This window comes from Falco rusticolus, chromosome 1, assembly GCF_015220075.1.
Source record: "Falco rusticolus isolate bFalRus1 chromosome 1, bFalRus1.pri, whole genome shotgun sequence".
NCBI lineage: Eukaryota > Metazoa > Chordata > Aves > Falconiformes > Falconidae > Falco > Falco rusticolus.
The window spans coordinates 1,680,003-1,704,096 of NC_051187.1; the positions used below are offsets into that span (position 1 = coordinate 1,680,003).

Sequence of the window (24,094 nt, forward strand, 5' to 3'; positions counted from 1 at the left end):
CTAGGCTGAGAGATCGATTTGCTTTGGATTCAAAGGAGAAAAAAAGAGCCCAGCTTCTTCCCATCGTAAACATGGGTGGTGATTCAGGTCCCCACTTTTTAAATAGATTTTTTGAGAGGTATTTTCTGCCCTCCCCTAGCTCCAGGTCTCTGCTGAGCCGAGAACAGCCCCTGGGAGCTGGGGTCCTGTAGATCTTCTAAATGCTGGGGACCAGAGACCTGCTGGAGCATCCTCTCTGCCCCAGCCCCAGTGACCGCAGCGAGCTCAAGCTTAGTAGATGGTGAGGATGATGATGGGCATGACTTTGTGCTCTGCATGGCCAGGGCTGAGCGATAACTCTCTGTGGGGGCAGATGCAGTCAAACCCCTGGAAAATTGGTGTGTCCTTGCCTCAGGGCTTGGAGCGAGTGCAGGGGAGTCCAGGTGTGAGCTAGGCTGTCCTGACCCCCTCGAGCCATCCTGGACAGCCAGGCTGGAGCTGAAGGCTGTAGCCACACAGCCTGTTCTTACTTAAATTCTCCTAGAAACAGGTGTTTTCATTTCTGAGTCGTTCATCCCAGATCCATAAATCAGAATGTATTGATGGAAAAAAAGCCCAGACCTTAAGCAAAGAGGCTCCTCTTGCATCTGAGGCTATTGATGAGTCCTGTTTCACAACATACTGCTGCAGACTGAGCCCTGGTTTTGCTTTTCTGGTTTTACCCTAAGGACTACCTAAAATAGGAAAATTAAAAATTTAGTAGGATGTTAGATAGTGCTGTCACACAGAAGAAAAAGTCTGGGATCCTTTCATTAACGTGAGAAGGCATCTTCTGCTCCTCTGACAGGTCTCAGTTCAAAGCTGTTTCCTTCCCCCAGGGCATTGCCCTGCTGTAACTGCTGGGTTCCTCTGAAGTGGGAGAAGTGAAATATCCTGTCCTCCTTCCTGGGTGCTCATTACACGCTGGCTAATGAGCATCCCTCGGCTGCGGGCTGGCCGTTGGGGTGGGAGCGTGCCCGCGGGTGCCGTTGGGATCCAGCTCCTCTGTGCCGGCATCACAGGGGGATGTGGGGAGGGGATGCGGCTGCAGTGAGGTCCCGTGGGAGGGACAGCGCGTGGGTCCCACCACCCAAGCCCTGCACCAGCCGTGGCAGCGCTGCTCCTTTCCAGGCTGCTGGCCGGGTCTCTTTCCATCCCGCCATCCATTTGAAACCTGCTTTGTTTGCAAAAAATACTGTTGTTCCGCTGGAATTTGTTCTGTGGCTCAGGAAACCTAGCTTGTGTGTGTGGTACCGTCAGGATGTCGCGCTCTGAAGCTCACCCATCTCTTGGCACGGGGGATGATGGAATGTGCTTCCAGCCCGGCGGTTTGGTTTTGCCGGGAGAGCCGGCAAAGATCCAGTCTGTTTGTCCCTTTGGGAGGAACCAGGATTGATTTTGTAAGTCCAAGGGCTGAGCTGCTGAGAACAAAGGAGCGCTTTGTTTATTTTCCTCTGAAATTGTTTATTTATTGAATTTTGGTTTTCAGACTGTGAGAACAGCCCATTTCCCCCAGGTGTGTGTTCGGTCTGCCCGGCCGAGCCAGCGGCAGATCCAGGGGGGTCAGTGCCTTTCCCTCGTGCCAGGCTGCGGCTGGTGGGGGGCGAGGATGGGAACCACAGCTGTGTCCCTCCAGAGGTGGCTTTATTCCAGAGCACACGTGAAGCCACTGAACAGCAAAAGCAACCTGTGGTTTGGGGAAACTCTAGGAACTGGCTTGTGAGGAGCTGCCGTACGCTGGGGAAACATCCCTGCCTGTGGCTTGCCGGTGTGAAGGGCGATATCTGGTGCCACCCGTTAGGCTTGGGGACAGCCTGAGGTTGGTACCTGGCTCTGCAGCTCGGGGGGATGGGTCTGAGATCCTGCCTTCCTTTCCAGGCGTGTAAATCCCCCTGCAGAGCAGTGGGCAGAGGCGTGGGGGATGGTGCCGCAGCACCGGAGCCCACCAAAGCTGCCCGGTGGGGGCTGGCAGTGGAGTCCCCTGAGATGCATGCGTAGCTGGTGGAGGGGTCTGTGGGTACTGGACCCCATGGCACGGAGCAGGTGGGAGAGAGCGAGGGGAATGGCAAAGATCCCCCTCAGAACCCCCCTCCCTTTGTGGGGTCTCGCCCAGACCATTCAGAGGCTGCAGCTGGCCTCTGCACCCCTGGATTTAAAAAGTTGTTGCTTTATAATTTTTCCTAATTATCCCCTGCCCCAGGAAGCCTTGTCTGCAAAAAAAAAAAGGCAATAATTCAGGGAAGATGCCGCTTGGAGAAGCGCTGGGTTTGGAGCAGGGCAGTTGCTGCCTCTCACTCGGTGCTGACAGTGTCACTCAGCTGTCACTACGGGCACCGCTCCACAGTGCTGCTTCCACCTCGAGTTAAACCTTTGGGCTCTAATGCGTTTTTTCATTGATTTTTATTTTCAAACAAATTTAATTAATTTGCAAAAAGAATTTCTCTAGCCAAAGCCACCGTGTCCTTTCTGAGTAAGAGAGGCTGGGTGACTTTGAATAAATGGGTAAGCTAGGGTGAAAGAATAAGAGAAATAATGGAGAGCAAGAACTGAGCAGCCCATCTTGCTTGTCTCTGGTTTGGCATCTTGAAATTTGTGTAGAGAGATGTTGTGGTAAAAGGCAAGTGGCAACAACTGCCGTTCTGTTCTGCCTCTTCTGGGATGCCGACAGCTCCAGCATGGCCACATCTGTACCGATCACTGCTCACGGAGGCTGCGCCGGCCTTAGTTTCTGCTCCGTGGATTTCCATACTCTTACTCAGCTCTAATTAAAAAAAAAAAAAAAAAGGCGGAAGAGAAGCTTGCAGGGGACATGAGCTGGGGTGTAATGTGGCCATAAGAAGTGGATGGGAAGGCGAGTGTGTGCGGAGGGCAGGCGATGCCAGAGCATCCTTGGGCAGGAGGCAGCGCTGGCTCGTCTGCAGCTGTGGCCTCGCTGTGCCGGGACAGCGGTGGGACCGGCGGTGCCAGCAGCAGGCGGCTCTGCCAAGCCTGTGCCACCGCACCAGGGTGCTCGGAGGAAGGTCAGCGTGAGCCCTGTCCTCCCGACTGCCCCCGTCGCTGCAAGGCTGCCATCTGAGCCCGGTGCAGGGGCTGCCTGGTCCCTTAACAGCTCCTGATAAAAAATCCTGTTTTCTTTTTAAGCAGATAATGAGATTATATTTTTTTTCCCCCTTCCTTCAGAGATTTGGTGCATTTGATCTTGCTCGTATCAGAAGCTGTTCCCTGCCAAGGATCAGAGATCCGAACATAGCTCAGCCCTCCGAAATGAAGTGATTAAATTAACTCAAAAGTGTAAAATTTCAGCATAAAATGATTCAGCAATGTACTTTATCTACTGGGAACTCCTTAAAGAGCTCTTGGAAGTTAGTGTGAATTAGTTTGCTTAAAAGGACCTCGTGCATGTAATTACATTTAACATCATAGTGTCGCTCTTGGCCAAGAAATTAATCTTGTAAACACCGCAAACATCAATTGGTGAGGTTTTTGGTATTCCTGCTGCCTTCTGGCACTGGGCAATCTGTGTCACCTGAGGGGTGAGCAACACCTTGACCTTGCTACTACTGCGAGTTGTCACCATGTGCTCGACTGATGCTGTGTCACCTCTGTCATCTGGGTTTTGGTCCTTCACCGTGAAGGTGGTACTGTTTACCGGGAGGTCCCGTGCCTTTCCGGGGAGATTTCCCAATGATGTCTGGGGCAGGAGCGTGCAGTGATGGGGCTCAGGTGGTTCCCAGTCTGGGATCTTCCTCCTGAGCATCCTGCCGCACACAGCGGGTGCAGTGAGGGACCCTCCTCTGGCAGACCCCGCTTCAGAGCCTGTGCTGTGGCCATGGTCCTCCGCATCCTCATGGAAGCAGCTGCTACGGCATCAGTGTTTATGTTAACAAGGGGTTTGGTGTTTGTGAGGGTGAATCCCTGCAGCTCTGGAGCAATGAGGTGCTGGTTTAATGCCTCCAGTTGAGATTTCCGGAGGGTTGGTTTGCCTGGGCCAAATTGGGACAACCTGTGCTGTTCCTTCCCTTTGCTGCATTTCTCCTGCGCCTTTCCCTGTGAATGAAGAGCTGCGTTATGGACTCATTTTCCCATATAAAAGTGCACCGGAATGCATGCTGGCTGCTCTCTGGGATGATGGGAGCTTTCCCGAGTGTGGGAATGACATGGCAGCTTGAAGGATCAAGGTGGTAGGAGGTAAAGCAGGACAGCAGGAAAGATCTGTGGATTATGTATCTGCCGGTACGTGGTTTCTCAGGCTGCTCTGGGTAAATGATGGCACACAGAGGGCTGGAACAGTAATTCCGTGTGAGAATCTATGATGGATCGCTGGAGCAGTGGGGGAGAAGGTCAGGCATTAAGATCAAGGTTGAGGGGGGACAAGGTTGCAAAGTTGGGGGAGGCTGGGAAGGGAGCCAAGCCAGTGCAGCACCAGCAAGGATGCTCCAGAGCAATTGCTGGGAGCGGTGCAAGCAGGTGCCCTGTGTCCCCGAGGGAGCAGTGGGGGAGTGCTGAAAGCATGCTTGGTTCTCTTTTCAGGCTGGGTTGTTACCAGTGTGATGTTTGAGCTGAGGTTTGGGTATCAAGCTCTCCTTCGCTCGTTAGCTGATGCCCTCTTTGGAAATGGGGTGGAGGAGGGACCTGGTGGGGCTGGTGCCCTGGCGCGCTCCAGCATCCTCCTGACTCCAAACTTCAGACGGATCCCAGCAATATTCATGTGTCTGACAGCAAGTGTAGTCAGTCATGCTGAATTAAACAACCTTTTATGAAAGCTCCTGTGCACGCTTGGATAAATGAAGGCGCCTAATAGACAGTGAGTCATGACACTCTATTTATCTTCCTTGCTGAAAGCCTGAGCAGATGCAGGGGCCTTTTTTATCTGCCAGAAACATTGGAAAATGAATTTGTTACGTATGGGGGGGTGGGGGGGTGAGATCATGACAGCAGGCTGGGGCCGCAACATGCGAATGGGTGTCACGGGTGTCCTGCTGCCATCCCGGCCACAATGCCTAGCACAGTGGCACTGGGCTCGGCTTGGGCACCCAGAGCCTGGGCAGCCTGTGCTCTCTGCGCAAGCAGACCGAGCTTTTGCTAGCAGTAAGTTAATGTGGTGGGTTTTTTTTAAATACGTCCTTATTTTGACCATAGTTGGGCAACTCCAAGGAGTTCCTTTTTCAGCAGCTTTGTTCTCTGTGTGCAGGCTTTCCAGGAGCTGGATTTTCCCTGCTTTGGGAACTCGTTCCTTAAAAAAGAACCTTTTTCCCTTGGCAGTTTTATTTTCAGCTCCGATGTGATCCGTGCTGTCAGACCTGATCAGAGCAGAGACGTGCGACCTGGGACTCCTGCCTGCTCCCCTCTGCCTGGCTCGGAGCCTGCAGCACTTGCTGCCTCTCCCCGTACCTGTCTGCGAAGCAGATAGCAGTTATCCCATAAGAGGTGCTGTGCTTAATTACTTACAGTAATTAAAACCTCTTACGGAGGTATCCGATAAGAGCGTTGTGTCTGTGCGGAAGCGGGGAGCAGATGCTCACTAACACCCATCTGCTCTTCAGCATCACGGCCTTTCTGTGCTCCCTGAAATTCCTGCTGCAGTGGCAAAAGGAGGACAAGGGAAATAAGGATGTGGAGAAGTTTAGGAGGAGGGTGAGCTCCCATCACTCGCTGCCAGCGTGTGTGAGGAATAGTTTCAATGACTTGTATCCGCTATGGGATGGGCACTGGGTGCTGGGGAGAGCAGTTGGACTGATGGCTTCAAACCTAGGTGTTGCTTTTCATCCTTGAAAAAGGCCTTTAAAAAAAACAGAAAAAGAAGATGAAGCAAGATAAGGGTGGTGTCCTCAGAGGGCAGAACATGCTGTTGCTGTAACGTGGAGCAATTTGTGGGTGCTGCTGGGAGCGTGCGTGTGTCTGGCTCCACTTCCCGCAGGCTGTGGCTGTTCACTTTGATGCAGTTTCTCTTCTGGTGCTTCCTCATGGTCAAAAAACGCAGGAAAACAAGAGGCTGGGGAGAAGGGGATGGTGCACACGGGTCCATGTGTGAAGGGGTGCACGGGGGAAGGGGCTGCCTGCCCTTCCGTGGGCAGTACCAGCTGCCTTCTGTAGCCTTCAGGTGAAGGAGGGATGCTTCTCTCAGGGGTGGTCCTCCCCCTGCCCGGGGTCTCTGCGGACCCATGGAGATGCTTTTCCTGTCTGGCTCCAGCGATGCCTTTGTTACAGCACGAGTGGAGTCCAGGGTGGATTTTGCAGAGCGGGAGCACTGATGGGACCCGTGGGCCACGGGGACGAAGCCAAGCTGCCACAGAGCATTGGTCACATCTGCTTAAAGTTAATGGAGCATCGAGAGTTTATGGAGACGAGTGGAGCGGGGAGAGGGCTTGGATTTGCAGAGTGGGAGATGTACTGCAAGCGCGATGCTATTAATGGGCGAGCGTTTCTCTAAGGGGCTTGGATTGACTATCAAGCCTTTGGGAATCTTAGAAATTTTCAAAGTGATTTTGATTTATCTCAGCCATTAGGGGAGAGAATTTAATGTGCAATTATTTTCTGTACCTCGGGAAGGGATGTCAACTGCTTGTGATCATTTTCTTTTGCAAATTGTTCCTTCTTTCCTACTCCACCCCCAGACAAAGGGTCAGCCCACTTCCCCAGCTCTCCTGGTTTTGATGGAGCAGCTATAATGCCTAATACAGATTTCCAGCTGCAAACAAGCAGGTGCTGGCACTAATGAGAGTGGTGTGCGGTGAGGGGCTCGGCGGAGCCGAGAGGGATTTGGCTGGAGCTGGGCTGGCTGCTGGCCTCACATGCGGCTGCTGCTCTCCTGCTCCCTCCTGGAGCTTTGCTGTTACCTGCGCTTAGGGCTGCCGCCCGCGGGTGCCATCATAACGGGTATCATGGAAACAGATGAGAGATTCAGAGAGAGACATTGCTGGGTGGAGGCTTTCAGAATAGGAGTGTGATGCTTTTCTTCCTTTGCCTTGTTCCCGTGCGCATCATCAGCAAACAATTTTTGCAAGAGCTGGCAAGTGGCAGTTAATCGTATTTTTTAGTAAGTCTATTGTGCATCTGTGCTTGGTGCTGTCTCCCCTTCTCCCACACTTTAGAGATGGGAGCGGACAAATTTGTATAAATGAGGGTGCTGATTCATCCCTTGCAAGTTTAAGCTGAAGGAAGAGACCTGGAGCCCCCAGTGTGGGACTTGGGCTGATGTGAGAGCCGAGATCCCTCCCTTGGCCACTGGCAGCTCCAGATCCCTTCTTGGTGAGACAGAGTCACACTGCAAGAGTTTGATGGGATAATCAATGGGGAAAAGATGGAGGGGGATTTTGGAGCTGTAAGTGATTTTCCTTCCAGCATTTTCAGCCAAGGGAAGCTCCAGATTCCCATGAGTGTGTTCGCTCCAGCGCGGAGACACCAGGATGGTGCCAGGGAGGGTACACCTTCGTTGGGGGTACTAGGTCCCTCCAGCCCCCCTTGTACTCCTGTCCCCCAGCTTGTGTCCCCCCACCGTGCTGGGCCCCCCTGGTGCTGTGGGGCTGGGCTGGAGGGGGAGGTTTGCAGCTGCATTGAGACTGAAATGGGTCTCGGGCCACCTCAGAGGGGTTGCACAGGCTCCTCGCAGAGGCTTTGCCGACGGGGATTTGAACAGCCCCAGCCTGGTTGAGCATGTTAACGTCAAGCATGCGAGAGCTGTAGGAGGAGAGAGGCAGGGCCAAAGCCAGGCCTAATTGGAGAGGAGGACAAGGGCTCTAAAGCAGATGTGAAAAGCTAAAGAGCTCCATAGACTGGTTTGAATTCGGGACCTAAAGTAATGCAGTAAGGAGGGTTTTTTGAGCACAGAGTAAATAGCGTATTCGTCTGTTTATGTACTGCTTGCGAGTGCAATAAAGCTGAGGTCACGGCTAATGCAAACAGTTTTCATTAAGAAATAATAAAAAATAAAAAGCCATTTCACGTGCTGATAAGAAGCCAGTTGGTTTTTATATTTCACCAGCAGTTTAAGCCATACTCAAAGCCATTTATCTTTTTCCAGTGCTGGCTGCAGAGGATATGAAAAATGCAGCAGGCTGCACATATGTAATTAAACTTTTGGCAGAATCTTTGCCCTGCAGCTTTGCTAAGAAATTCAATAATGATAAATAGAGTAGAATATATAGAGGACTTTTTTGTGAACAAGATTTAAAATAATGTATGTGGCGCAGATAATTATTTGCCAAATAATTGTCTTGGCAACGCTCTTGTGAGTACCCTTGTCTGATTGTGTCAGCTATTCTTTAAAAACCACCCCTTGTTCTGCTCTTATCACTATGCCAATTTGCTGTTGAGGCTTTCCTGATTTCCAGCCAAGTCTCTGTTTAGCTGTAATTATTGTTTTGTTCCCCTTAGCCTGCGCAAGATGCAGTGTTTCAAGCTGGGAGCACTCTGGGTGCTGCTTTTTGTGTGACAGCCACACAAATCCCTTCCTGGGCTGTGTCCGACGCTGTGAGCTGGTATCATTGCTCCACTGCAATTATCTTTTTTTATTATTATTATTTTTTATCTTTTCCAACAGCAATTGGAAGTAAAGCACATCGCTTGACCCATCTGTGGTTTGTAGTCTCACTGTTATATGTGACACTACCGGGAAAATGACACTGGGGTTGTCTCCCTGGCTTTGGTGTTGGTGCCTTTATCCTCTGCTAATGCACCGATAATTTGTGTGAGAGGCAATTCTGTGTTAAAATTGTCCATCCAAACCACAATAGGAACTTGTCCTAGAAAAGCTGCATCTATTCTGTTTATTTCCCACAGATTTCCCCCATTTGCTGCTGGCAGGAGCAGAGCTCCTTGCCCCTGTGGGTACCGTGGCACCCCCCTGTCCTTTGTCACTGCTGTCCTTGGATCTGCTTCAACTATGCTTGCAAAAAGTCTGATTTTCATTAAAGGTTTTTTCAACAGTAGCAAGAAGACTACTTGTAAGTAAAATAAAATAACAAATTAAAAAGTTATCTAATAGAAGTGGTACTCCAGGAGATGGTGGGTTCGTATTAAGCAACAGAGCTGGTCTGGGCATTCGCTTTCATTAGTGAGAGCTGTGAAATGGATCTTTTCTGGTAATTTGATAGTGGGGAGGGAGCGCTGCCGAAGCACTGTGGGAATTCCCAGCAGAACAGGGATAGCTGAAGCTTCCCCAGTTACGCCACTCGAGCAGATGAACGCCGGCTGTTGCATCGCTTGCTCAGATCCTTCGCGGAGCTGGGGAAGCCGAGTGCCTGCGAGCGGAGCGGGGTGTGCGGGGGGAGCGCTGCTGCCCATGTTGGGTGCTCTCGGGCATCTGTGCCTGCGGCTGCGGGCAGCCCCGAGGTGCAGCTGGGTCCCTCCGTGGTGCTTGCTGCCCCTCGCCGGGTCTTTCTCTGTGGCTGCAGCCAGGCACTTAGCAAAGCATGCTTCTTCTCCATGAAAATTCACCCGCGAATGGGAGTCGGGGGAGCTGAAATCAAAGCCTGGAAAGGCTTCGCTTTGATGTTTAAACACCAGCAAAAGCCTTGCTCTGCCTTGCGGCAGGAGTCCTGGGGGACAGCGCAGTTGTACGGTGAACCCATCAAATCCAGGAGTAAGGGAAATAAGGAGAAAGTACGCCTGGAGTAAGGCAATGAAAAGCCCGACAAACCAACAGCTCAAAGCACTGGGAGTTCCCGTGCGTGAGTGCAGCCCGATTGCCAGGGCGGGTTTGGACAGCTGGGTCAGGCTGGAGCAGGAGGTGGCTCTGCTCTTCCTGGGGATTCCGTGCGCGTCCCAAGGGGACAGCGAGCAGTCCTGGGCATGGTGCCACTGCGGGCAGTCCCTTCCCTGCCGCCAGTCCGGGGAGAGCTGTGATTCCCCAGGTAATGGTGCATGGGAAATAGCCAAAAGGGAGATGGGAGTGTGATAGCAGGGGAGCAAATTAACGTCCTTTCGCAAGCAGAGCAGATGCCGAGGCAGGGTTGTTTTGTTCAGAACCGGAAAGCTAGATTTTTGGAAATGCTGATGACATTTGGTTTATCAGTTCTGCGAAGTGCCAAGTGAAAAGCAGCTTGGGAGGTTTTGATTTTTATGGCTCATTCTGCCTAAACCATGGGGAGAATAACTGACATCTGGGGTTTCCGTCGTGGCTCTGCTGTGGGTTTGCTGCCTGGCGCTGGGCGAGGTGGTCCTGCCTCCTGCGCCCATCCTCTGCCTGGCAGCACGTGGGCATCAGCCGTACTGTAACGGTCAGAGCTTCCCTGATAAAGTAAAACCCTGGTTACTCATTATTTAGTTTATCCCAGAGAAGGTGAGGGTGATATGGGCAAGGACTTGGCCAGAGCAGTGACGCGGGGTGATGGATGGCTCCTTGACTTGGCATTTTGCTACGTGCTGTGCTGCGGCTGAAGAGGCTGGATAAAGCCGGGGGAGGTGGAGGCAGGCTCCAGCCTGAGCCTGGTCAGGGGTAGAGCTGGGGTGGGTGAGAAAGAGGTAAGGGAAGATCTAAGATTGCAGAGGAAGATGCATTGGACCCAGGCTGGCATTGTCTCGGACGGCACATGAGTGAACAGCTGGGTCTGGTTTTAGGCACAGTCTTCAGGTCAGAAATGTGAAGGATGGACTGGACCAGGCCACATCATGAGATGAGCAAAAGGAAAAAAAAAAAAAAAAAAAAGTAGAAAAAAATTGCCGGCGATGGAGTGGCCTGTCTGGTGTCAGTAACGCTGTTTGTAGCTGGTGCTGTGAGAGACGAGCACACAGTGGAGGTGCTACTGCGCTGTCAGCAGGCAGCTTTGGGGGCCTGATTTAACTAAAAATAAGTCACTGATAATCACATTCTGTGTTTTTCCTGCATTCCCCCAGCAGATACCTGAGGTCTGCAAAACGCAAAGGTTCCCCAGCAGCCACCGAGACCTCCGCTTTCAGCATTCACCCTGCGTTTGTACTTCACAAAACTGCCTCGAGAGCCTGCGTTGCCCAGGCTGTCACGGTGTCGTGGTCGCTTGTGCTTTTATTGAACACTTGTTGCTTTCTATAAATGGAGAAATGCTGGTGTTTTGTCACTTGAATGTAAGTGCACATCTCTAAATGTCATGTAAACTGTTTTTTCTCCACCCTGGAAAGCTCTTGACACCAGAGGGGGATTCCTGCACCTCTCTGCATCCTCGCATCACCCTGGTTTTTGTGCAGGCAGCTCGGGCAGCGCTGCGCTCGTCATGCTGCAGCGATGGGGCTGCTGGTCCATGGGTCTGTGGCCAGGACAGGGTCAGCTGAGGATAACGCTATTTTTGGGGCCAGGGGGACATGTGCCAAGCAATTAAAGTAATCCAGTGGTCTGGCAGAAGGAGGGAATTTCATCTGTAAGTGGCTTTAGCCTTGGCTGCCCCTTTGCTGCGCCAGCGTTCCTGCAGTGAATTGGATGAGCCACCCTGCTGGATCTGGCTGTTCTTGTTATTGCTTCAAAAAAATAAATATTTGTCTTTGTCCCCGCAGGCTGGAGTGCAGCTCTGCCATCAAATGTTACTGCGTGTTATTGACTGGGCTGGGATTTGGGGACAGAAAGTGTCTGGCTCCTTACAGCTAACAAAAATAATTATCTGCGCAGCATCTTGCTCTGTTCACGGCGTGGCAGCGGTGGTGGCCTTCTGGGGGGAGGCACGAGAGTTGCCGGTGTCATGGTTGCAGCCCTGGCGATGCTGCCCAGGGATGCTCCTGTAGCATGGGGGGCAGCAGGAGGGAATCCACCAGAGCTCTGCCTCATCCCACTGCCGTCAAGTGGGGGTTTCATCTTTGATCTGTTTTTTTGGTATCAAAATACATGAAATCCTTGGGTTTGTATTCTGAGGTGTTGAGGGCCATTTTGGGATGCCTTTACGTCTCCATCTTTGTGTTACAGATGGCAAGGTGTGAAGTGGTGCTGACACGCCTGCTTTCCCAAGGTGACCTCCTGTGTCAGTTTGCATGAGCCCCCTTATGCCGAGGCTCTTAACTGGTGCTGAGAACACACACTGTGCAATGTGCGGCATGACAGTCGGCATCGTCCTGCCGCCAAACAGCAGGGGAAGCAACTGGCATTCCATCAAAACAGTTTCAGATGGCTTCTTACACTGTCTGCGAAAAAAATCTGGGAGTGGGTGGGTCAAGGGACAGGAGAGAGAATTACGTAAATCCAGGGGGAGATAATTATATTGTCTAAATGTCAGAGCTTTAATATGAAGCCGTAGCTGTTGCTGTGTGATGTTGAGGAATTTGTGCTCCTTGTTTCTTGGCTTCTTTTCACCTTTTCATGTTGAAGGTGAACAGTGAAGGGCTCAGTGCGTGTTGGCTTTACTGCGGTGCTGCCTGGTGCTTGTTCCACCCGTCGCAGCTCTCCATGGGGCTTGGGTTTTAGTGGTGTGGTTTTAAATAACTGGTTGAAATAGAGCCGGTAGTAATGGTCCTGCTGGGAGCAGAGGAGAGCCTGGGGTTATCCAGTGACGTATCTGCAAATGGCAGTGGCAAATCTTTTGGTAGCGGAACAGTCGCTAAATACAGCACTCGTTTGGTGACTGGGGTGAAATCAGAATGAAGCGTTGCAGGGTTTTTCCTTCATCAGCAAAGGCAACGGGAGTGCAGACCTGCCAGGTTTGGGGTTGGGGGGGGGGGGGCAGTCTCACCACAGGTCCCTGTGGCTGCTGCCTGGCAGCTCTGTCCTCATCATCCTCGTCAGCAGCCGGCGCCAGAGCTTGGCCCCCCCAGACTGAGACTTTGCAGGCAGGTGTGAGCCCAGGGGAGATGCTGGGGCGCTGTGTGGAGCCAGGAGCAGGTCCCCGGAGGAGGAGGCGGCGGAGGGTGAACTTCTGCTTTGCCTCAGGGTCTCCCTGGCCCGTGGGCTCTGCAGTCTGCATGGGGGGAAATGCCCTACCCTGACCTGAAATGAAGTGGGCGACGCACACACCTTCAGCCCTTCTTTGGTCAGCGTTATTCCTTCTCTCTGCTTTTTCCTTCTGGGAGGGGAGGCAGGAGATGCCCAGTTGTCCGTCTGTCGCCCCCTTGGCTGACCCAGCTGTTTTTCTGTACCCCCAGACAAAGGTGAGAACGGGGAGCCCTACCAGAGGAGGAAGGGTGCGGGGGCCAGCCTGCCAGACGGCCCCCCAGCGTTCCCCGTGGCCAGGGACGGTGCCCCATCGGCCAGCAGCAGCAGCTGGAGGCGGATTATGCTGATGATCCTCGCTATAACCATCCACAACATCCCAGGTAAGTCCTGTCCATCTGTCCGTCCCTCTCTGCTCATGGGCAGCCGCTTCCCGGGGTCGCTGCCATCCCAGGAGGCTCGTACAGGGCTGCTGCCTTCTTGCCCTTCTTTTTCTTGCTGCTCGCAGGTGGCACTCGCCAAGTGGGTGCCCGGTTGCCTTTTGGCAAGATCTGTCCCATCGAATCTTGCTGTCTTGGTAGGGCTGAACCGTGCAAGGTCTTGGCAGCAAAACTCCTTACGGGGAGGGGGCCTGGGGGGAGCCTGTAGGCTCAGGCTTGAACATCTGCAGCCTCGCTCACTACTGCCAGCCTGTTGTGGGTGAAAATTGTAAATCTGAGAGTACATTGAGAAAGACGACACTGTAAAGACAACAAATTCTGGTCTCTTTTAGTTTCTCTTCTGATCTCTGTACCAGCAAGAGATGCGTTTTAAGGTGCTGCTTCTCTGCGGGAATACATACGGTTGGGGTTTTCTTATTTGAGGGATGGAGTTTGCCATCAGATGGAAAATTGCAGAGCCCTGAGTCTTAGAGGGCTGCGTCCTGCCAGGGGCTGGGCTTTGACACTATGGAAAAAGAGGTGATAAGAGAAAACAAACCCTGAGATAAATTTGTAACAGCTGAGGACACTCAGCTGCTTTGCAGTTCTTGGTGATGTTGAAAGTAAAAAATACAAGGCAACCTTTCCCAATGCTTGCGTTCCTGGTTTCCTCTCCCCTCCCTCCTCCTCCTCTTCTCCTTCCTCTCCCCTTTTCTTTCCCCCTTCTCCGCTCAGTCTCTGCCTGTTTCAGGTTGTAGCTTGGGTTCAGGTGGAATAGGAAAACACTTTTCTACATAACTTGGATCTGTAAATGTGGGGAAAAACGATGAGTGCCTTTGGAAGAGCCGTGTTTTCCGAGCTGGGGTGAATGCGTGGCTTGTTGGCAAGGAGGTGGCTATTGTCAGCCACGAGAGCTGCAGCAGCTCAGGGCTGGCTGTAACCGTCAGAGCTGGGGAGGGGGCAGCTGCCTCGTGGGGTCATGTCTGCTTGTCTGTTCTGAGAGCGACTTTCATCCGAGGCCAGGGCATCCGTCTTAAATGCCATCGCTGGCTGGGCTTCCCAGGTGAGAAGCTCCGTTACGGGTCTGTAATCCTAGATTCTCTATTTCTCCCCCTCCAAGGGCACTCCAGGGTTAAATGGCAGGAAAAAAACGAAGCGAACGAGTGGGTTGCCTCGGTGTTGGAGCTGGGCTGTGCCAGCCTGGCTGCAACTTGCTTTCTCTGGGCAGTAATCGCTTCCTTCCAGCCAGTCATCAGTTCCCAGCACCCTTGGGTGCTCCTGCTCCTACAGCTTGGGGCACCCAGTCAGCCAGGCTTTTGTTACCCTGAGAGTGTGTGTGAGTTAATATTTCACTGCACCTTTTGTGTGTGATGTGCCTGTGCATCGCCAACACGGGCTGTTTCTGTACATTAGCTCTAGTCTTGGTCAGCAACAGCAAAATAATTTTCCTCTTTTCATCCTTTTTTTTTTTTTTTTTTTGGTTCTAGATAGATAACTCGGATGCCTTAGTTCAGCTCCTTGTGTTGCTGGGGGAGGCAGATGCCTGGCAGACAAGGCAAGTAGGAGCTTTAAATTAGCCACACACGCAGAAAAAGGGGAAGCATTTGCACCGAGCGAACTGTAATTGGATTTCATCCTTCAAACAAAGTGTCAGGGAGCTGGGGTGAAGGGCTGGGTGGCATGTGCATCGGCTGCCTCAGGCTGTGTCAGCCGGGGATTCCTGGCTCTGTCACCAGCAAAAAAGGAGGTTTTGTAGAGGAGTGAACAAAGCATCACCTGTAGCAATAGGTTAATGGCAGCATGGCCCTGGCTCCCGCAGGGACGCCAGTCTAACCTTTCATTGCTTCTGCCAGAGCACAAAGCCACCCTTGGACAGGTACAGAGGCTCAGAAATTCTCTCTTGCATCTTAAAGGTCACAATATTAAAGCTTAATATCCAGAGAGGTGTGGGGGAGCGGTGGCCTGCAGATGGTTCTGCTGCTCAGCCCCTGTCCGGAGGCTTCACTCAGCTAGGTGGGGGTCTCTGGGTCAGGGTGGGGCTCTGTCCCTACCAAGCCCTGTCCCCAAAGTCCCCCTCCTGCTCTTTTCCCATCAGCATGTGCCTTTCCAGCAGCCTCACAGCGCTGTTGTGGGGCTGGGTGGGTGGCAGTGGCTGTTTGTGCTCGGTGGGGCCGCTCACTGATGGCAAAGCCCAGCACCACCGTCCTCCGTTCAGCCGGGATTTGCCCAAATCCAGAGGTTTCATGTTGTGGAGGCTGGACTTGAGCCTGCGTCTTCCATCGTGCAGCCCCGAGCCCTGCCTGAGATGGCAGGGTGCCAGCACCGATTTCGCCCTAATAAATGATTCAGGTTATGATTAAACCGCGAGCTGGTGGCCTGCTGTGTGCATTACCAGGGTCTCTGGTCTTTCCTGCGTGAGGCAGATGCTGGTCCAGCTCTCGGTGGGCAGCGGGACAGGGCTCAGCTTAGCTTTTGCCAAAGGTCTTTTGCTTTCCCAGCAGATCCCAGCAGCGCCAGTGGCATTTCTCCGATCTGCTGCGGCCCCTGCCTGCGGCGCAGGGTTTGGAAACACTGTAATGCTCTACCTCAATTATCATCCCCGCCAGCAGAAAGGCTGACACTATAATTAGTGCAGGCTCCTGCGGCGTAATGACACCTCGGTTTAGCATGAGGGGTGGCAGTGCCTGTGCCGGGGGAGGAGGAGGGAGGTGCTGAGCCGAGAAGTTGGGGATGCTCAGTGCCTCAGCACAGCTGCCAGGAGCGGGTAGCCGGCTCACTGGGCCCCTGGGCTTGCAAAACTGCTCGCTTTGATGGAAACCCGCGGCTCTGGTGCTGCATCTGCTGCTCGCTCTGCTTCCCTGCGAGCCCAGCGCACTTGTGTGGAGCCATCAGAGGTTGTCCAGGTAGTTCCCAAGGGTTTTGTGTCCTCGCCTTGTCTCCATAACGCTTCATAAAACTTCACATCCCTCGGTGGGGAGTGCAGTGCTCGGGTTGCTGCAGCAAGGAGGATGCAGCTGCAGGGGGGGAACTGCTCCTGTTCGTGCTCATCTTGCTGCGTCTCTGCGCTGCCCAAGTGCCTCTGACGGGCTGGAGATGGGCTTGCTCCTCTGAAACGTGCGGTGTTTCACATCTGAGCCCAAACTTTACCAAGTCCCTCCATCCCGTGGGTAAAACCCTTGCAAGGACTGGGGTCTGTCCCTCTTCTCCTCCCCCACTGGTGTGGCACGGGCTCTTAGAATCGCCAGTGAATGGTTTTATTTACTTTGAGCCCCATTTAGGGATGAACATGTTTCAGTCTTGGCAATGCATCTATCTTTGGTTTCGGGCAAATACGCTGGAAGCCGGTCGATGTGCAGGTGATAGAATTGAACATAAAGACCAGTCTCTTGCATTCAGTTTGTATATAGTGGGCTCTGCCGGCAAGCAAAAGGTTTGGTAATTTGTTCCAAAGCTGTGAATGGCAATGCAAAGAATAAATTGATAATGACAGGAGATGCCAAACTGTGGAGTATTCCTGCTAATTAATATTCATATATGCTGGGTTTAGTGGAACATTAATTATGTATTTAATCAAGCCCTGTTTATTCTGGTTTATCTTTGTACCTTGGGTGGCTGTTATGCTGAAGACTTCAGATTAATTAAAATGTTACTGGTGTATCACAAATAACAATTACCGAGGTGTGAGTTGAACCGCCTTTCTCTTTGTGCTCGTTTAGAAGGGAGGAGGAGAGCCCGGTAGGATGGAGCTTGTGGGGCTGGGGTTCTGCTACCAGCTTCCTGGGAGGGGTGGTCCTGGAGGGCTCTGCTTCACTCTGAGCTGAGCTGTGGGGATGTCCCTGCTGCGTGAGATCGGGGGGAGTCCTCCAGCATAGAGGTGCTGCAGGAACCCCCAACGTTCACGCTGCTCTAGGTGAGATGGAGGACAGGTCCAAGGCCATGTTCTGCAACCATCTAAACGCCCCAGGGGTCTCCCTGGAGTCACGGTGCTCACAGGGGTCTGTGCCTGCCTGGGACCCTTGGTGGCTTAACCAGAGCCTGAGTCTGTCCATTCCCGGTGAGTGTCCGTACATGGCAGTGGACACGCTTGTGTGCAGGATAGGGAAGGATGCAGATGTTTCCTCTGTCGGGTTGTGGGATGCCCTGCCTGCCTTTCTTTCCTCTGGCAGTTGTGAAATGCACGTTTCTCTGCCACAAAATCCGCTCAGCTGATGGCAGGCACCTGGCTGGGATCCCGCTCGCTGCAGGGACCGTGGTGCCCCATCCCTCCATCACCCCGAGGAGCATCCCTGCTGGCGCACCCTCCTCTGCTGCCGCTTGCTTCTGGGGAAGGCAGCGGGGCTGATGCCGGGGCCGGTTGCTGGCAGGCATGAGGTGATGCTTCTAGCCACCCTAACGTTGCCAAGGAAACCTGAATTTTCGTTTTTCTTGGCTATGTGGTGGGCAGAGCGGGGCAGCCCCAGACCCCGGGACACGTGGCAAGCCCATCCCCAGGAGCTGCCAGCAGAGCTGGAATTGTTCTCTGCTCCAGCCCGTTCCTTCCTGCAAGAAAATATCCTGCTTTTCTGTATTCAGTCCTATCGCTCTGTGTTTGCTCCCTGATTCTATTTCTGCCATGTTTCTGCCTCAAGTGTCACCGTTAAGCGGAGGTGTCTGGGAGGGAGCAAATGGGACGTGGCAGCGGCGCCGTGCTGTGCATAGAGCTGCCAGGTCATGGTGTGAGGTGGCACTGATGTCCCCTGCTTGCCCCCCAGATCTCGCATGGCTCCACCTGAGGCTTTCTGTCCGGTTCCCGTTTCCAGAAACCCATTAATAAGCTAGAATACATATTTTTTTAATGAGAAGGAACAAAGCAAGGAGCAGGACAAAGTGTGTGAGCTAAATACGGAACAGTTTCACCCTTGGTGGTGAAGGTGCTGCAGGGAGGAGGGAGGGATGTGGGGGGGATTGCTACAGGCAGGAGGGAAAAAATTTTGAATGCAGAAATTTTTAGAGGATGACATCTATGGGAAGGACGAATGAGTCTCCTGGGAAGCTGCACTTTGTCGAGGGGGAGGTCCCTTTACCCCCAGGTGACAGCGTTGCAGTTCATCCCCCTTGGGACTGCGCTTGGAGATGGCAGCAAGAGGCACCCAGCTGCACCACGGTTTGGCACCGGCACCGTGCTTTGGCGTGCAGCAGTGTTCTCGGGGACCTTTCTTCTCTGCATGCCAAAGAGGGAGAGGTTTAGCCCCAAAACTTGTAGGTCAGGGTCTGGCCAATGCTTGGAGTGGGGGTGAGACAATGCCCGGGGGAAGGTATAGCCTGGTGCCGGTGCAGGGGAGGGGGTAGGGATTTACAGTGCTGGCACTGTGCCGGTGTCCTTGTCACGGGGCTGGCATCAAGGCACAGCTGAGTCCTTTACTTATGGTGGCAGTTCCTCACGTTGGTGACTGATTTAAGCCAGGCACCTCCTGCCCATCCCTGTGGCAGCTCTGTGGCACCTCTCTGTCCCTAAGGAAGGTAAAGCAAGTGCTGCTGCCGCTTTGCTTTATCCCAAGGAAACGGTGGTACAAGGGAAGTCTGCACCAAAGGATGGTAAATGTCAAATTGATTTGAAACACGCTTGTTTGCAGCTTTGCCTGGGCAGGAGGATGGTTCAGCTGAGTGCCCTTGGACCAGATAGCGTGAGACCTGCCTGCTGCCCTCCGCACAGTGGGATTTGGCTGGGGACAGCCCCAGGAGTGCAAACTGCCCACTTACATACGGGAGCTGCCTGGACACTTGCTTTTCTTTATGGCTTCTTGCAGCTTTAACCAGTTTCAATGTCCTTTTATGTGTCTCCTGCTTTATGGTTGTCTGCGGGAGAGGAGCAGGCAGCAGGTTTTGGTGCTGGTTGTTGGCTGAGAGGTGTTTTTGTGCTAGCAGCTTGCTCTGCAAATGGGAGCTGAACCCCTGAGCTGCTGCCACCCTGCTCCACCAGCTGGGATGCTGCTAGCTGCAGGTGGAGGAAGCTGGTGGGGACCCCAACGTTGTCATTCCTTGGCCCAGTCCCCTGTTGTGGACATCTCTAGTGGTGGACAGTGATTTAGTCCCATCCATCACTCCTTAGCCAAGTGGTCTCTGTCTGCATTGAGGGCTGTAGGGGTGCGATGCTGGTGTGCAATGTGCTGCTTGATTGTCAGCTGGTGGAGACGTGTCCAAAACAAAATAGTATCTTCCCACCGGTGAGGAGGGAGCTTCACAGTGAGGTTTGTACCTCACTGTGGTTTGACGCCTCCCAGGTGAGCATCCTGCATGCATGGAAGTGGTTTGACAGTCCAGGTTCAACATGCTCTGCCAGCGAGGTGGGATGCTGAAGGCTGTAGCTTTTTAAACCTTAAGCGAAGTCAGCAAGGTTCAGACAGAGCTTGTCCGTCAGACCCAAACCAGAGCTGGTGTTTTCTGTGGTGGAGCTGGTCCTCAGATGATGGTGAATTTGAGGATACAAACAGATTGCCTGCTGCTGAAGGGGAGGGTGTGGGGAGAGGGGTTTGTGGATGGCTGCAGCAGCGCAGAGGTTGCATACTGTGCTGTCAGATTGGTGTTCCTTGGGAGAGGGTGATTTCCAGGCTGGCTGCTTTGTCATTAGCAAAAATTGATTGGATTCATTCTCCTGGGACAAGCACTCCCATGCACTCTGCCTCCCAAGAGAAGGCTGGAGCAATGAGTGTGCTATTGCATCTGAATTATAAAGAAAAATTATTATTTATATGAATATTCTCAGAAATCCATTAAAGGTTGGTAACATTCATTTTGAATGATGGGGTTTTTTTGTTAGCCTATTAAAATTGAGACTATTTTACAATTGTTGACTTTAATATGCATTCAGTACCCACTGGGGTTCAGCAGAGCATGAGAGTGGGAGCCATTTAGCTGTGCCGATTAATCTGTGTCTCATCTGTGTGATGCTTCTTTCTGAAATTACAGCAGACCTCCTTCCACTGTCACTTCTCCTGGTTGCATTGCTATTAACGGTTAGTCTTGGGTGCTCTTGGAGCATTTTTGGGTTCTACTGAAAGGCGTTATTTTTAGTAAGAAAAAGGAGGAAAAGATTTCCCTGCAGCTTGCATTTCAGACGAGCAAGTGAGAAGGAAGCTGTGGGTAAGGGAGGATGTCTGCGTGTGCAGTGGGCGTGTTGTGCAGCAATTTGATGGAGTTCAAGTGCTGTGGAGGGTCAAGGGGAGCAGAGGAGAGCACTAGCCCTGGGACCAGCTCAGCCTGCGCTCGCAGCTCAGAAGGATGGAGAGATGCACTGTTTGAACAATCATGAATTTTTCACAGTGCTTTCTGCTCCGGGGAGTAAAACCAGCCTGGGATGCGGCTTTCCGAGGCTGCTGCCCATCGCGTCTCAGATTTGATTTCTGGAGGGACCCTTTGGGCGTGGATGTGTCAGGGATGAGTGGCTGTTGTTGACAGTGGTGCTGTGATGTGATGGCCCCGCAAGCGGCCGGGGTGAGCAGAGAAAGGTCAGATCAGATGTAGCCCACGAAGACCGAGCTGGGTGCTCGGCTCTAACCGGAGTGTTTGGTGCGGCGGTGACTCATGTGGGATTAGGAGCAGCATGGCCACATGCACGTGCCTGCTCCAGGAAAGGTTGCTTTAACCTTTCATTAAATCTCCCATTAATTGTCACCTCATCAGCACGTATTTTGACATTTTCATCTATTAAGCACCTCGATGGGTTGAAACGACTTGCTCAAAGTCATTAAGCTGCTGTGTGAGGGGATGTAAAGAGCAGGGTGGTGGTGGGGTGAGGTGCAGGCACTGGGTGAAGGATGCGGGTGGCAGCCCTAGCTGCGGGTGATGCTCTCAGTGGCTGCGGGATGGCTCTGCCCCGCTCCTCTGCTCAGCAGAGAAAGTTATCATCTGCAAAAACCTGGTCCTGTAAAGGTGGAGGCTAAAAAGAAATCCTGTGGGCACAACAGGGCTCTCCTGGGTGCCTGTGCATGCTGTGCATTGCTGTTTCCATGTCCTCTGCGTGCACCCAAGATGTGGGTGCCCCACTGCAGAGCAGGGCTGTGTCACTGCTGGGGCTGGGAAGGACCCTGGCCCTGGCTCTGGGCTGCTCTCAGCTCTGTGGCCACCAGCTCAGCTCCCTCTGGACTTCCGCGTGCTCCTCCTGGGCAAACAGAGGCTGAGGCTTCGGGTCCGGGGTGCCTTGGGAAACTGTGCGTAAATAACAGCCTGATGTAAATGTAATTTCATGTATTACGTGGGCATGGTTGGGAAGTTTTCCTCTGCAGCCTGGAGGTGTCACAGCCCATCACACTGGCACCATTAAAGGGGGGGGGTGAGTGTGGGCAGGGGGGTGAGAGTCACGGGGTCTCTAATGCCCCACTGACAGCAGCTCGTATTTCAAAAACTAATTTGTAGGCAGACACCTGGAAAGCCAGCAGAGAGCTGATAATGTACATTTATCTCTGCGGTATCGTTTTGATCTGGTGATCAGTGTTTTGTAAGCGCTTACAGCCACGGAGGTGACAAAAGCCAATTAAACACAGGATTTTCACCAGCTGGAATGAAAGTCCACTGAAATATGCATGTGAAAGCTCCTTTTCTTTCTTATTCCCATCAGATCTCGCAGGTCTGTTGCATTAAACATCGCTGAGCAGTGGCCTGAGAAATCATTTGTGTGCTAGAAATGAAACATTAAATACCTGTGATGGATTCAGGTTGTGTGGGGTCAGGGAGAGCCTGTTCCCAGCACGGGTCAGTTCCTGCTTTTAGGGTAGTTCAGGTTTGTTAATTTGGGAAAGAATTTTCTTCTTCCAGAGAAGCATTTCCATGAGGAAGGAGCTTTGGGATGTTGGGCAGTTATTCTTTAACATCAGGTACCTCCGGTGTAAGTGGTGGCCGCATGCTGCCTCTTCAGCTCCTGCGAAGCTGTTGCAGCTGGATGGATTTAAAGGACCATTTGCTCCATGTCGTTGTGCTTGAGTGAAAAGGGGAGAAAAGCGGAGTGGGGTGGGGATGTAGGTGGTCTGGCTCCTGCGGGATAAACCAGGAGGTGGCGTTAGGGGAATTGCCTCATGCTGCTCAAGTTCCACCTTGTTTGATGGGCACAAACCCTCAAACAAGGCCATGGGCTTCTCTTGGGCTGTTTTTTCCACCCATATCTGTTGCCATGAGATGCTCAGAGTCACCTTATGTCACATCCTACCAGGTTTGCTCTAAGCACCTCAGGCTTCTGGTCCCTTCCTTGTTGCAAACCCTTCCAGCTCGGCTGGTAGCACACAGGTGGGTTCACTGGTGTGAGTGCCCAGTTCTGGAGGCTTTTTTCAGACAAAGCTCCTGTGGAACCGCCTGGGACCCCACCGGGTAAGGCAGTTGGTACCCCTTGGGGGTTAAAGTCCCCCTTTAATGGCATTTTAACTCCGTGGCATCGCACGCAGCAGTGTGGTTTGGCTTGCTTTGTGTCCATTTGCTGTTAAGCACTGGCAAGCTGGGGATTTCGACTGTTTGCTTTTCCAGGTGATGGCTGGCTTGACCCTGTCATCGTCTGCTGTTTTTCATCATCTCTTGCATAACCTTGATGGGACCTGTCTGTGAATCCCTGGAAAACTTGGGGGCAAAGCTGTGCCATTAGTTTTTATCTTTTAAAATCAAAGCGGTGGAGTTGAGCTGTCTGGGCACGTCAGAAGCTTTTGACGTGTTTCACCTTCTTTCAGCTTAGTGTATGCACATCACGGCCCTCAGCCGCTGCTGAATTGGTGCTTTATTAATGCTTCTAACGAGGAAGCTCCTGGGTTGTTTGTAGAGCTGTCCCTGGAGCAGGAGAGAGGAGCCGAGCAAAAGTGCGATGCAGCAGCAGGCCTGTGGTGGCTTGCCTGCAGTTCCCTACCCAGAAAGGCAATTTTTGTCTGTTTTCAAACCACCCGGCTTTGCTGTACGCCCCAGCTGCTGCCGTCCCCACAAACCTTTATCAAGTGTTGCCCCCACACACCTTTTTTTCCCCCCCACAAACACGGAATTACCTGAGCAGGCACTGCAGGGCTTCCCACCGTACCAGCCGTGCGAGCTGGCAGCTCGCTTCCCCATGAGCCCAGCCACGCTCTCATGTTGTATTTGTTTCCTTCCTCTGGGGTGTCACAGTGTAAAATAGCACCGAAATGGGTTTATTTCTGCTATTGCTTTTTTCACAGCCGGCATGTTGGAGGGGCAGTGCGGTGTGGCTCTGCTGGGTGGGATCCGTGGGGCTTCGCGGCTCTGCCTGCTCGCTGCCTGCATCTGCCCGTGGTTGCAAATAGTTGTGAGGATAATGATTGCCCGGGACTGCTTTGTCTGAGCAGATTAATCCAGCTGGTGCCTTGGGTTTTGTTTTCTCTGTCCTGTCACTGTCTGTTGGCAGGGTCAGGATGCAAGTGCTGCGTGGGCTGCGGCATGCGGATCTGCTGGGAAAAAGGGGACCGGGCCACTTCCCCATCCCACCGTACGTTCCTCAGACAAAGGCTCTTGTTCGTCAGGAGCCTGGGGAAGAGAGGGGACAAGTGAATAATTCATACCACAAATAATAATACGTGCCGCTATAAACTGCAAATTAATCATTTAAATTTTATCTTTGTGTTCTGATGAAAGGATTTTTGGTTAAGGTAATAATTAGGAGTGATGTGGCCCTGTTAGCTGGCTGCTAATGCAGGGCTGCAGGGAAGGCATAAACCAAGTTGAAATCCTGCTTGGCCAATGTCACTTTGTCACTACTCCTGTTGGCCTTGGGATCTCTACGGACAGCTTGTACATGTGGCTGAAGGGCTCCCTTCAGGTCAAGCACGCTCCCTCTCTTTAATAATAATTCATGACAATGTAACACTCGAGGGAC

At 52.5% G+C, this 24,094-nt stretch overlaps 1 protein-coding gene across 3 annotated transcripts in view; it reads left to right on the forward strand.

Moving 5' to 3' along the window:
- The window catches only part of SLC39A11 (solute carrier family 39 member 11), a 99,430-nt gene that overhangs the window by 41,146 nt on the left and 34,190 nt on the right, over nt 1-24,094 (forward strand). For all 3 annotated transcript variants that reach the window (XM_037404496.1, XM_037404512.1, XM_037404506.1), the window contains exon 6: nt 13,054-13,224. In XM_037404496.1, the coding sequence (XP_037260393.1) occupies nt 13,054-13,224 (171 nt within the window). The remainder of the gene's footprint in view (nt 1-13,053; nt 13,225-24,094) is intronic.